Raw genomic sequence first — 13,864 nt, forward strand, 5'->3', positions numbered from 1 at the left:
AGCACACATTCAACTATTTATTAAACTCCTTAAATAATATGTAGGCTACAGAATATGCGTAATTTTAAGAGCTTGTCTTCTAAGTTAATGAATTTGTGTTAAGGGAATGACTGTTGGTAATATTTTCGCTCCCTTTTTTTTTCTTATAGAGACATAGCTTTCAATGAATACACGTATAGACATTTATTTTCAAAGATATTTAGCAAGTTTGAACACTCAAACAAACAAACAAAGAAAAAAAATCCTTATTGTCTTTTGTGGGATATCAAAATTATAAAACAGTACTGAAATGATAAGTAATTACAAAGCAAAATCCTCTGTCGAGGGACTAACCATCAAAGTAAATTGCACAAGCTGACCTGTTGACCTGTACTCAGGTGTTTGAGTATATATGTACTACACGTTTTGTGTTTTCTTGTGTGTTTCTTTGTTTAAAGAAAAGCAAACAGAAATGAAGGCTGGGGATACAGTTCGGTCAATGAAGTGCTTGGAGTTTGACCCCCCAGCACCCATCTAAAAGCTGATTTGGAGGCAAGCATCTGTAATTCCAGCACAAAGAGCTGGAAACAGAAGGATCCCTGAGGCTTGCTAGCTTACTAACTGGGGAAATCTGTGAGTTCCAGATATAGTGAGACACCGTGTCTCAAAGATGAATAATGATAGAGGAATAGATCCTATATTCACTCATGAACTTTGTATACTTTGTCACATGCATACAATAATGAACATGTATGCATGCATACATGCCCACAAACATTGATCAAAATAACAGGATTAGTTTTAATACGAATTATGACCTCACTTATACTTTAATATGCCAGATATGTCATGGTCTTTCCCTCACATTTAATCTACTTTTGCTTCTTTATTGTTTTGATGGTACGTGGGATTGGATTTGGGGCCCGATGCCTGCAATGTTAAGTGCTATAGCATTGAGCTACAAAGCCAGAAAAATAAACGCCACAAAAAGCAAGTCATGTGCAGAGTGTGAGGTCTCACACCTGGAATGCCAGCCTTTTGGAGAAAGCAGCTGGAGAGAATCACCAAGGCTTGTAAGCAGCGGGTGCTACAAGAGTGAGGTTGAATCTCAAGGAAGCAAGACCAACCAACCAAAGAAAAGGCAGGAAAGAAGAGCTAAAAGTCAGTCTTTACTCATGTGTTCATCAGGCAACAATACCACATAGGCAGAGAAGTATTTACATGCAGATTAAAATCTCAAGAACAAGACTTATTCCAATCACTGTGCTGCTGATAACTTAGTCATGAAGTGCATTTCTTACATATAAGATTCAGAGAATGATCACTGTAGAAGAGTGTGATGTGGTAGTTCAACATCTCAGAATGACTGCTTGTAAACAGAATATTGATTTTGATTTACCTAAAACTCGCAAGGTTCCTACTCTTTTGAAGATGAATAAACAATCACCAGTCAGGTACCCTCACAGCTTAAGAAAAGGTCATATATTTTGCACTTCCAATTTTTCAGCCCATCTAGTCTTGGTATCTTTAAGTTTTATTGTAGAAATAATATTTGCTGAACTCTTAGAAAACATAAATGATAATATCTATCGATTAAAGATCAAGAAATAAAATACTTTTGTTTTTAAAACTGCTGGTTAACTTGTAGAGTATGATAGAAAAATGCCTTTTGTATTTGAATATACATTTCTTTAATGGTTTTTAAACACTTAATTTTCACTTAATTTAAACTGACACTCAAACCATGACAATTGAATAAACCAGGAAGATACCATTTCATCTTTCACACATGCACAAATTAAATAATATTTAAGTCAGATTTAAACCTCTCTGCCTCCTCAAGTATCATTTTTTATGGTAGTAACATTTAATCTCTTCCTCCATTTTTTTTTCATTAGTGAATTTCTCATAGCTGACCTTGAATTCACTATCCTCCTGCCTCAGCCTGCTGAGTATTCAGATAAAAGATGTATACTACCATACCTGCTTTTTTAAAAAGCTCTCAGGGAGATGCAATTTATAACTGCCATTTTCAATCCACTAGTCTGCAAAAACAGGCATCTTAACCTCTAGCTTTTGTCTGGTAATGACTTAGTACACATGAATCATCTTTTCCTATTTTCCTCTTCTCATTACTCTCCCAGCTGCTGATAACTACAGTTTACTCTCAAATATGATGATAAATCTCTAAGTTCTACTGTTAATAAGATCATGTGCTAACTGTATCCTTATGTCTGGTTTATTTAACATATCAGAATCATCTCCAATTTTATGTTCTTGAAAGTGATTGTATTTCATCTTTTCAGTGGTTGAAATGTTTCTGTTGTGTAAATACAGTGCATCTTCTTCATCCATTTGATAGGTTTTGGACTTGTGTTTCTATTGTTTTTGTTGTTGTTGTAATTTTTTAGTTATTGAAAACATTTATGTAAGAAATAGGTGAGAGCTGATATTATTTTGACAGATGGATTCCCTTTAGATAATTACTAGATCATGTGTTAAGTTCAGATTTTAAAAGAGATTTATTTATTTCTACCTTATGTGTTTTGATATTTTGCCTACATGCATGTCTGTGTCCCAAATGTATGACGTACCTATGGATAGCATAAGAAAACAAATCCTCTGGAACTGGAGTTACTGATGATTGTTGGCCACTCTGTAGGTACTGAGAACTGAGCCTTATTCTCTGAAGAACATGTGCTTTTTGTAGTCATGAGCGCTCTCAAAACAATGGAAATTCTTTTACTTTTTTTCTCAAGAAACACCATACTGTTTTCAATAAAGGCTGTAATAATTTACATTCTCATCAATACTGTACAAGGTTTCTCTTTCATCCACATCGTTAACCATCCTGTATTAGAGTCACTCTTACCGTAGTGTTTTATGTTTCCCTGAAAATTAATGATTTCGAGCATTTTTACTACCAGCGAGTCATGCTTGTTTGTTTCTTAGGTCCCTCCTCTTTCCTTTATGAGTACTGAGGCTTAAGGGTATGCCTTCATACAGAGTTGACAAGCACTTTACCAATTAGCTATATCACGTACACTTTCATCTGCTTTTAAATGTATTTGTGTATAGCTATTCAACTATGGATTGCTTGTGTAATCAGAATATTGATATTATACATTAATGAGATTATACATTCTACTCTGAAGTTTTCAAATATCACTCATTCGTATGTTTTCCTTCATTATTGTTCAGAAAAAGTTTAATTTGATATAATTTCATTCATCTAAACTTTATCCTCCTGTGCTTTCAGGATTTTTTATTCAAAAGACATAAAAAATTGACTTTTCAAATATCCTGAAGCATTGTACCTATGGTTCCTAGTTATTTAAAATCTTATAATTAACTCTTTAGTCATTTTTATAACTAGAGATAGGTTTCTACCTCCAGGCTTCTGCACGTGCATATTAAACGGTTTCTTTCTCTCTCTTTCTGTCTCTGTCTCTCTCTCTCTCTCTCTCTCTCTCTCTCTTTCTCTCTCTCTCTTCCAATTTACTAGACAGGGATTCTCTGTGTAGCCTTGGCTCTCCTGGGCTCACTTTGTACATCAGGTTGGTCAGGAGATCACAGAAATCTGCCTGTCTTTGCTTTCCGAGTGCTGGTATTACAGGCATGTGCCATCACACAAGCAAGTTTTCTTTTTTTATTATTTTTTATTTTTCTTTTCTTTTTTTAATTTTAATTTTTATTAATTACAATTTATTCACTTTTTACCCCCCCCCCCGTAGCTCCCTTCCTCCTCCCCTCCCTATCCTATTCTCCCTCCCCTTTTCCACCCATGCCCCTTCCCCAACCCACTGATAGGGGAAGACTTCCTCCCTTCTGATCCTAGTCTATCAGGTCTCATCAGGAGTGGCTGCACTGTCTTCCTCTGTGTCCTGGTGAGGCCGCTCCCCTCTCAGGGGGAAGTGATCAAAGAGCAGGCCAATCAGTTCATGTCAGATATAGTCCCTGTTCCCATTACTATGGAACTTACTTGGACACTGAACTGCCATGGGCTACATTTGTGCAGGGGTTCTAGGTTATCTCCAAGAATGGTCCTTGGTTGGAGTATCAGTCTCAGAAAAGACCCCTGTGCCTAGATTTTTTGTTTCTGTTGCTCTCCTTGTGGAGCTCCTCTTCCCCCCAGGTCTTACTATTCACCATTTCTTTCATAAGATTCTCTGCACTCTGACAAAAGATTGGCCATAAGTCTCAGCATCTGCTTTGATAGTCTGCAGGGCAGAGCCTTTCAGAGGCCCTCTGTGGCAGGCTCCTGTCCTGTTCCCTGTTTTCTCCTTCTTCTAATTACTATCTTCTTTACCTTTCTGAATGGGGATTGAGCATTTCAGCCAGAGTCCTTCTTGATTAGTTTCTTTAGGTGTACAGATTTTAGTAGGTTTATACTATATTATATGTCTAATATTCACTTATGAGTGAGTATATACCCTGTGTGTCTTTCTGCTTCTGGGATACCTCACTCAGGATGATCTTTTCCAGTTCTTACCATTTACCTGCAGATTTCATGATTTCCTTGTTTTTTTTTTATTTCTGAGTAATATTCCATTGTGTAGATATACCACAATTTTTGTATCTATTTCTCAGTTGAGGGGCATCTGGATTGTGTCCAGATTCTGGCTATTACAAATAAAGCTGCTACAAACATGGTTGAGCAGATGTCCTTGTTCTGTACTTGAGCATCTTTTGGATATATGCCTAGGAGTGGTATAGTTGGATCTTGAGGAAGCACTATTCCTAATTGTCTGAGAAAGCACCAAATTGATTTCCAAAGTGGTTGTACAAGTTTACATTCCCACAGCAGTGGAGGAGGGTTCCCCTTTCTCCACATCCTTTCCAGCATGTGTGGGTGTTGGTCTAACTGGATGTTTACATGTAGAAAAATGCAAATAGATCCATACTTATCAAGTTACACAAAACTAAAGTCCAAGTGGATCAAAGACCTCAATATAAAACCAGACACACTAAACCTGTTAAAAGAAAAAGTGGGGAAGAGCCTTGAATTCACTGGCACAGGAGACAACTTCCTGAACAGAACACCAACAGCTCAGGCTCTAAGAGCAACAATCAATAAATGGGACCTCATGAAACTGAAAAGCTTCTGGAAAACAAAGCACTGTCCTCAGAACAAAATGACTGCCTACAGATTGGGAAAAGATCTTCACGAACCCTGTATCTGACAGAGGGCTAATATCTAGAATATATAAAGAACTCAAGAATTAAAGAGCAACAACTCAATTAATCCAATTAAAAAATGGATAACAGAGCTAAACAGAGAATTCTCAATAGAGGAATACCTAATGGCCAAAATCACTTAAAGGGCTTTGCAGCCAGCCCTGAAGATACCTGATAAAATAGGGTCAGATGGAAGGGGAGGAGGTTCTCTCCAATCAGTGGACTTGGAAAGGGACAGGGAGGAGATGAGGGAGGGAGGGTGAGATTGGGAGAGAATGAGGGAGTGGGATACAGCTGGGATACAGAGTTAATAAAATGGAACTAATAATAAAAATTTAAAAAATTAAAAAAAATAAGAAATGCTCAACGTCCTTAGTCATCAGGGAAAGGCAAATCAAAATGACCCTGAGATTTCACCTTAAACCTGTCAGAATGGCTGAGACCAAAAACTCAAATGACAACACATGCTGGAGAGGTTTTCCTTTTCCAAATGCAGTTTGTAAAGGTTTCTTCAAACTTTGCTGAAAGTCAACTAAATGAGTCATCTGTCGTCTTTTTTGTTTTGTTTTGTTTTTTTTCTGTTGTTCTCTTTGTCTGTTTTTATGAAAAGGCAATGCTCTTTTGATGATTCTAGATTCACAGTAAATTTTGAACGCAAGTAGTGTGATAACTCTAGATTTTTCTCTCTCTCCCTCTCTTTTTAGTAAAGAAAAATTACTGCTTAGATTTTAATTTCTTATAACTCTTTAGCACCAAAGGATAATCTCCACCGAAGCTTATTAAGTCTTTGGACATTTTTTTTTTCAGCAGCAACCAAAGAATTCTTTCCTTAAAATGGTAGTCCATTTCCCCATGCTTCTTCTGAGGGCTGAAGTTTTACCTTGTCTTCTGTCACCTGCTTATGGTTTGACATTGCAGGATTATGTCTGATTTGCAGAGAAACATTGCTGAGTTAAAAAACAAACAAACAAAAAAAAAACAACAAAAACCCCAGAAACTATGACTTGTGTGGGACCACCAATTCTACGGGACTCTATTACATCCTGAGGTTATGGTATGGGCACAGGACAAAAGCCTACATTTCTATTGACTGTGTACTGCAGTGACACTGGCCAGAATAGAACTCTACTAGATTAGAGCTTCATGCCTGCTCTTGATACTAGTCTATTTCAAAAGGCTATTTGTTGACATCAGCCTGGGGATAAGAGTTGTTAAGACCTGCCCAGTGTTAGATTTTATGATTCTGGCACTGAATTCCAAGGCAAAGTCATGTGTTATTTACCTTAATTTATTTCAGTGAATGTGGTATTTTTCTATGTCATAAAAGTTGGGGTTGTGTTGGTGAAGGCAGCCCTTTGGCCATTTAAATTGATAGCAAGTTGACCATTGCTCAACTCCAATACCCTCAAGAACATGTATATTCTCCAGGGTCACTAAGTTCTGTAACACAACTGGCAAAGATAAGGAAAAACACAACTACATTTCAATAGCACATTGGTTTCTGCCTCATATAGGATATTTCTAGAGGTATTGTTTTGGGGCCCTTGATTAGAGAGAGCTGATATTTCCCAATGTAGAGATAAGGCAGTAGTTCTCAACCTGTGTCATGACCACTTTGGGGTCTCATATTAGATTTCCTGCATGCCAGATATTTATATTAAAATTCATAACAGTAGCAAAATCACAATTATAGAGCTGCAACAAAATAATTTTTTGGTTAAGAGTCACCACAACATGAGGAACTGTATTAAAGGGTCATAGCCTTTGGAAGATGGAGAACTACTGGGCTAGAGTAATAAAATTCTCAACTTTAATTGTTCATAGTGAGCTAAGTCACACTTGTATCTGACAGCTTTAGACCTGTGATGTCAAAGTTGGGGAGTGGGTAGATACTTGAAATCCATTAAATGACTGCTGTTGATGCAGACCCCAAAATAGAGTCTATCTTCTTGGGATATAGTTCACAGAAGGATGTTGGGAGAAGGCCTAGAGTAACTGTCTTTGAGCCTTGGCTCCAGTATGTGGTCTTTGTATTCTGCTCTTTTTGGTTCTCATTCAGATGGATCTAGAAGTGAAGCAAAGACAGGACCCTGTGCAGGCATTAAGGTCCTACTGCAGGATACTTTGTCTTCCCTGCTCTACCCTCTGTGGATTGGCAGTGGATGATAGGGATAACTTTCAGTCCTATCACAGTTCCATGCTTCAGTCAATTGTGAGCAAGCAAAAGATAGAGTTTAGAAAGTTCTGTCCATCTTCAAATTTCACTGGGACTGGTCAAGTATGAAGCCTGGACTTAATTTCCTTTCTCATCATTAATTTGGAGGCATTCCTCCACACTCCATTAATTGGTATGGGGAGATAATTGGTTTCGGGAGCAAGTATGTCCTTCGTTAGCCTTCTTCAATATGTCTTTTCTTTTGTTTATATTAAAACCAGCACCATGGTCTCTCATCAGGCTTCTTTAGCACTTACGAAAATTTCTGGTTATGGGAACTGGTGTCAATGACATCATCACTGCTGGAGCATTTTATTAAGACATCACCTTTCTCTTTCTCTATGCTTTCTTTAAGTGATAAGACTTCTTAACCAGCCCATTGCTGGAGCATTATGGTATTCATAAAGCTCAGAATCATAGGCCTTGGCACAAATTTGTTCGGATGTGAAATAGAAGTGTGAAGAAACAATGATAAAATGTTACCATAGCTTTAGATCAAAGGAGTAGTTATTAATTAAAAATGAATAGGATTTTGATTTTATTTTTGCATGTTCAGGAAAGAATACATGTATATACTTTGTTAATTCACTTACTATTTCTTCATTCCCGATAATTGCTTTCTAATATGTAAGCATATACCTACAGCCATTTTGTTGCCTTTATTCATATTTTCAATGGCTTTAATGTTATACTTATTGAATAAAAATATGCATATGTAGTAAAATCAGTAAAAACATAAAATATTTCTGAGAGGTAATATGTTCCTAAATGTCTCCTGGACACATGTAAAACCTCCTGAGTGACACTGTGCGACTTAGCACAAAGCAGACAAAGGATACAAAAGAAATTCAGGGAATAAACTAATGACATATACAAAAAGACTGACCTTCTTAAAGTTTTTGTTCAAGTCGACCAGACTGAGCAGGAATACATGGTCTTTGGCTCCTAGAAGCAACATGCCCCTCTCCTCATCCAAAAGAAGAGTCTGGAAATCCAGTCCTTCGGATGAACCCAAAAAGGGGATGCAGGTGTTTGAAAGCAGCAAGTCTACAGGAAAGTAAAATGAGGGAAAGAAAGGAAAACATCCTCAGTAGGAATTAAATCTGCCTGCCAACATACACATATCGATCCACTTCGCGAATGTCCCTCTGCAGCATGGAAGCTCCAATGTTAGCTCCAGGGAACAGGCTTCATGTGCTCTCTTTCAGAAACGGATCCCTTCTGTTTATAAAATACATTTTAAAATTAACATAAAACTTTGATCTATAAAATAAAAATTTAACAAATACAGATCCTAATTTATAATTTAAAGCATTTCCCTGTAGTGATATTTGAAAACTGAGAAACTTAATAGCATCAACAATGCATAAAACATTGTAACAAATGTCATGGAGAAGTGGGAGATAGAAAGACCTGGAGGGAACAGGAGCTCCACAAGGAGAGCAACAGATCCAAAAAGTCCGGGCACAGGAGTCTTTTCTGAAACTGATACTCCAGCCAAGGACCACTCATGGAGATGGCCTGACCCCTGCACAGAGGTAGCCTATGACGGTTCAGTATCCAAGTGGCCTCCTTAGGAATAGGAACAGGGACTGCCTCTGACATGAACTGATTGGCCTGCCCTTTGATCACCTCCCCCTGAGGGGGGGGGGCAGCCTTACCAAACCACAGAAGAAGACAGCTACTCTTGATGAGACCTGATAGACTAGGATCAGAGGGAAGGGGAGGAGGACCTCCTTTATCAGTGGACTGGGAGAGGGACACATGTGGGGAAGAAGGATTGGGAGGGGAGGAAAGAGGGAAGTACAGGGGGGATACAAAGTGAATAAATTGTAACTAATAAAAATAAAAAATATTAAAAAAATAAATGTCTTGGTATTTCTTCCTCTTGTGTTTTTTAAAATTTTTATTTAGTATGCAAATAAAGGAATTATTACTATATTTCATTCATCTTTATAATTGCACATCCCTTATATTCACCTATTACAGTTTCTTAGATCTCCTTCCACCATTCTGGTCCTTCCCTTCTCCCTACATAGTACTTCTTCAGTGCTCTTGTCAAAAATATGTGATACTTATTTTTGTGAGCACTGTTTCATTGTCTGCTTATACAATGTAACTCATCCATTCACCCAAAGAAAGTGTTAAATTTGTGGCAGCTACAGACAAAATATAGGCACACAAGGTTTTGCATGAACATAATTCTTGCTTTCTTTTTAGTAAAGCACAAGAAACATCATTGTTGGGTCATTGTTAGAAACTATGGAACATGTTTTACAAGATGTCTGACTCATTTGTGTGTGTGTGTGTGTGTGTGTGTGTGTGTGTATGTGTGATAAATGTCTGTTCCTGTTGCTCTATTATTTAGCACCACAGTTGTCAGCTCTGTAAATGTGGCCATCCTCGTAGGAATACAGTGTTATGTTGTATTATTTTGCATTTCTCTGATGATACTGCTGTGGCATATGAGGTCATACTCTTATTTGTATATTCTTATCGATGTGGTGGATGTGCCTTTAGTTTTATATGTGATAAATTATGTTGTTTCTTCCTACTGAATTTCAGTAGATCTTTTTAAAGTTTGGATAATTAATTGTCCATTATGGGAGAGATGTTTTCAAATATTCATTTCTTGCCTATAACTTTTTTTTTTTTTTTTTTTTTTTTTTACTTTTTAAGCTCTGCAGGTAAAATCTTTTATAAATAAAATTTTATTTGGGTTGCTGGAAAACTTACTTTCTGTTAAGAGCACCTGTTGTTCTAGCATAAGGACCTGAGTTGTATTCCTAGCATCCATGTGGTAACTCACAACCAACTGTAACTCTAGTTCCAAGGGATCAAGTGCTCCCTTCCTGCAGTCACCAGGTTTACTTACACAGAGGCAAAAAACTCATAGACATAAAATAAATTTTAAAAATGTAACAAACTAAAGATTTAATTTCAGGTGTGTGTGTGTGTGTTAGGGGTGTTGGTGGTATGTGAGTGCTGCTAATCCAGAGGCCAAAGGGGTCATATCTTCCTGGAATTAGAATTTCAGGCAGTTTAGAGCCACCTAAAATGGATGATGGGGAGTGAACTCACATCCTCTGGAATAACAACATGTATTCTAGCTCTCCACCACCTCTCTCTCCCATTTTTTTTTTACAGTGTATAGGTTGGTGTACTGTCTGAATGTATTCTCAATTTTTTTTGAGATTATACTAAAATTATATCTTTTCCCTTTTCCCTTTCTCTAAACACTCCCACATACCCCTCATTTCTCTTTTGCAAATTTATGATCTCTTTTTTCTTGACAGTTAAATCCATGTGTATACTAATAAGCGTATATCCATACACAGTTCTAAATATATAGACATAACCTGCATGGTCTCTATCTGTATAACGTTACCTGGATGAATGTATTCAGAGCTGCCCATTTATGTTAGAGGACAAACTGCTATACCCTTTCTTGGGGAAGACTATTCTCTGTCTCTCAGAGTTGCTTAGCTGTCTATAGTTCTTTGTGTAGGGTTGAGGCCTCCTGGGATTTCCTCAGCCACTTTAGCATGTCTGTTGTTTCCCTTGTTCTGTTCATGTTTAGGCAGCCATATTACTGGGACTCTATGGGGATTCTTGGCAACAACCATACAAAACACATCATTGTAGAAAACCAAAGCCAATCAAAATGGAGAGTTGTGAAGCCCAATCTCAATGGAAACATCTGTGAAAAAAAACATATTCCCTCATCTATTGCTCAGGGGCCATTTTGGAAAGATTGTAAGAGCCAACTGGTCAGGGAGTTTGCTGTGAGATCATGTCTGCTAAAAATGCACACTTTCTTACTAGCTTAGATGTATACTTAAAGTTTAGATGAATATTTTAGATAAAGTAATAAACAAAAAAACTGGAATTAATCCTGAAAGAAGTGTGGTCTGAAACTAGAAATAGAATTTAAAAAAATTAAAACTGGAGGTGAGCTTAAATGGCTTACTACAGAATTATAACATCACAAATGAACATATTTCATCTCCATGAAGTGAAAAAGCACATCCTATAGTTACTTTGTATGGTGTCAAACATAATAATTATTTTGAATTTCTTAACTTCATTCTCTTTGAGACCTGTCTAGGCCCAGTGTTTTTGGTTTGTAACAATCATAAACAGACATTTCTTTTTTATATTTCTTTATCACAATTTATTAAATTTGTATCCCCACTGTAGCCCCCTCCTTTATCTCATCATAGTCCCACCCACCCTCCATCTTCTCCCCCTATGCCCTTTCCCTAGTCCCCTGGTAGGGGAGGACCTCCTCTCCTTCCATCTGACCCTAGCTTATCAGGTCTCATCAGGGCTGGCTGTGTCATCTTTCTCTGTGGCCTGGCAAGGCTGCACCACCCAGGGTGGGGTAATCAAAAAGCCGGCCACTGAGTTCATGTCAGAGACAGCCCCTGTTCTACTTACTAGTGAAACCACTTGGAGACTGAGCGCCAATGGGCTTCTTTTGAACAGGGGGTCTAGGTCCTCTGTATGCATGGTCCTTGGTTGGAATATTGGTCTCTGAGTTCCTGTCTCCTCCAGGTCTTTCTATCTCTCTCCTCTTCCATAGGTTTCCTGCACTCTGCCCAAAGTTTGTCTATGAGTCTCAGCATCTCCTCTGATACCCTGCTGGGTAGAGTCTTTCAGCAGTCCCCTGTGGAGGCTCCTCGCCTGTTCCGAGTATTCTCCTATTTCCTATGTCTTTCCTGTTTGCCCTTCTGAGTGAAGTTTCAGCCTCTTCCCTAGGGCCCTCCTTGTTGTTCAGCTTCTTTAGGACTATAGATTTTAGTATGTTTATCCTATATTATATGGCTAATATCCACTTATAAATGAGTATATAACATGTGTATCCCGCAGCTTCTGGGTTATCTCACAATGTGAATCTTCTAGTTCTCACCATTTCCCTGCAAATTTCATGATTTCCTTGTTTTTAATTGCTGAGTAATATTCCATTGTGCAAATGTACCACACAGTTTCTGTATCCATTCCTCCATTCCTCTTTTGAAGGACATCTAGGTTGTTTCCAGATTCTGGCTATTAAAATGTAAACTAGATCTTTGTAATGGATTTTTTTTTTTTACCAAAATAGTTACCAAAATAACTGCAATAGTATCTTAGACTTCTGTAATCCTGGAGTACTGATCACCATTAAGGTGCTAATAACAAATTTATCACTTTACTTAAGTTAATTTGTGAAAACTGAAAAACAGCTGATATTTTTGAAGTAATTATCTATTGATATAAGGAAGATAAAAAGATAGATCCTAGAAATAGAGATATTGCAATTTCAAAAATATGGTAGTCTAACCTGCTTATAAGATAAAATTTATTTCCTCAAGTTTAATGTCTATATTCAACAGAGGATATGTTTTTATTTTATTTTCTACTTTCTATTAGGTAATTGTTATTCTGCTCAATTTCTAAGCCAGACTAGAAAAATTAAATTTACAAAACTGAAAAAGGTATAACACAATTAGAAATCTCAAGAGACTATGGTTATCGAACAAAACTCCTTCATTAATATTTATAAAGGACATTTTCTGCACAGTAGATTGACATTGAAATCCATGATCACTTTTATTGAGGTAAGTATCTTTTTTCATATGAGAGGTATAATATTGCAATATAATTTTTTTAACTCCAAATGTCAAAGGCATATGTTTTGGCCCATTTTCAATGAACATTCCATACTGGTTATAAGAAGAATTGAGGAAAAAAAAATGGAATCAGGGGAACGGCTGAGGCAGACATGATTAAAGTCTCTTAAAAGAGTACATTTCATAGAAAGTTTTACTCTGTCAGGCAGAGCTGTATCTTCCTTGGGATTTCCCTTAATAAGTGTTAAAATGTGCAAAATCAATAGTATTTTAAGAGACTCCCAGGAGTATGTTCTCACTTAACTAGCAAAAGTATTTTGTGTGATATAAACCTCATTACTTCAACTTTCCAAAACTAATGGTTATTCTGAAACATGGATCATATTGAAAATTACAAAATGAAACATGACTTAGTATAATGAGCAATCGGATATTAGTACAAGAGTTAGTTCAAAGAACCAAGATCCTACCTTTGGATGACATATCATTGGCAATGTGATTTAGTGATCTAGGACAATTTCTTTGACTTTTCTGTCTGTTTCTTAATACAAAAAAGGAAGACAATAGAAATGTGGAAATTCTTTCATCTTGCCAAACAAAGGAATTACAATGAGATTGGCATTAGAAAAATGGTTGGCACATACAACATTTTATGTGTTGATCAGCTATGACAGTGATGATGATAATATGTATTTTTAAGTTTATGTAAATTCTATGCAAAGAAATTATAACATTTCCATTCATATACTTTTTTGACAAGTAGAAGAAGTAATTTATAGCATTCTTAAAACTATGACTCGTAAATTTTAAAAAGTTAATAAATACTGTAATAAGCTCCATTTTGGGCAGAAAAACATTTTGTTAAAGAAACATATTATCT

The 13,864-nt window shown here is 36.8% G+C and overlaps 1 protein-coding gene across 1 annotated transcript in view; it reads right to left on the reverse strand.

Annotated features, from left to right (window-relative positions):
- Positions 1 to 13,864, reverse strand: part of Sema3d (semaphorin 3D) — a 206,139-nt gene that overhangs the window by 94,695 nt on the left and 97,580 nt on the right. Inside the window, exon 3 of the mRNA XM_060374236.1 lies at positions 8,259 to 8,419. Within this exon, the coding sequence (XP_060230219.1) occupies positions 8,259 to 8,419 (161 nt within the window). The remainder of the gene's footprint in view (positions 1 to 8,258; positions 8,420 to 13,864) is intronic.

The sequence above is a fragment of the Meriones unguiculatus genome, chromosome 21, assembly GCF_030254825.1.
Source record: "Meriones unguiculatus strain TT.TT164.6M chromosome 21, Bangor_MerUng_6.1, whole genome shotgun sequence".
NCBI classification, from domain to species: Eukaryota; Metazoa; Chordata; class Mammalia; order Rodentia; family Muridae; genus Meriones; species Meriones unguiculatus.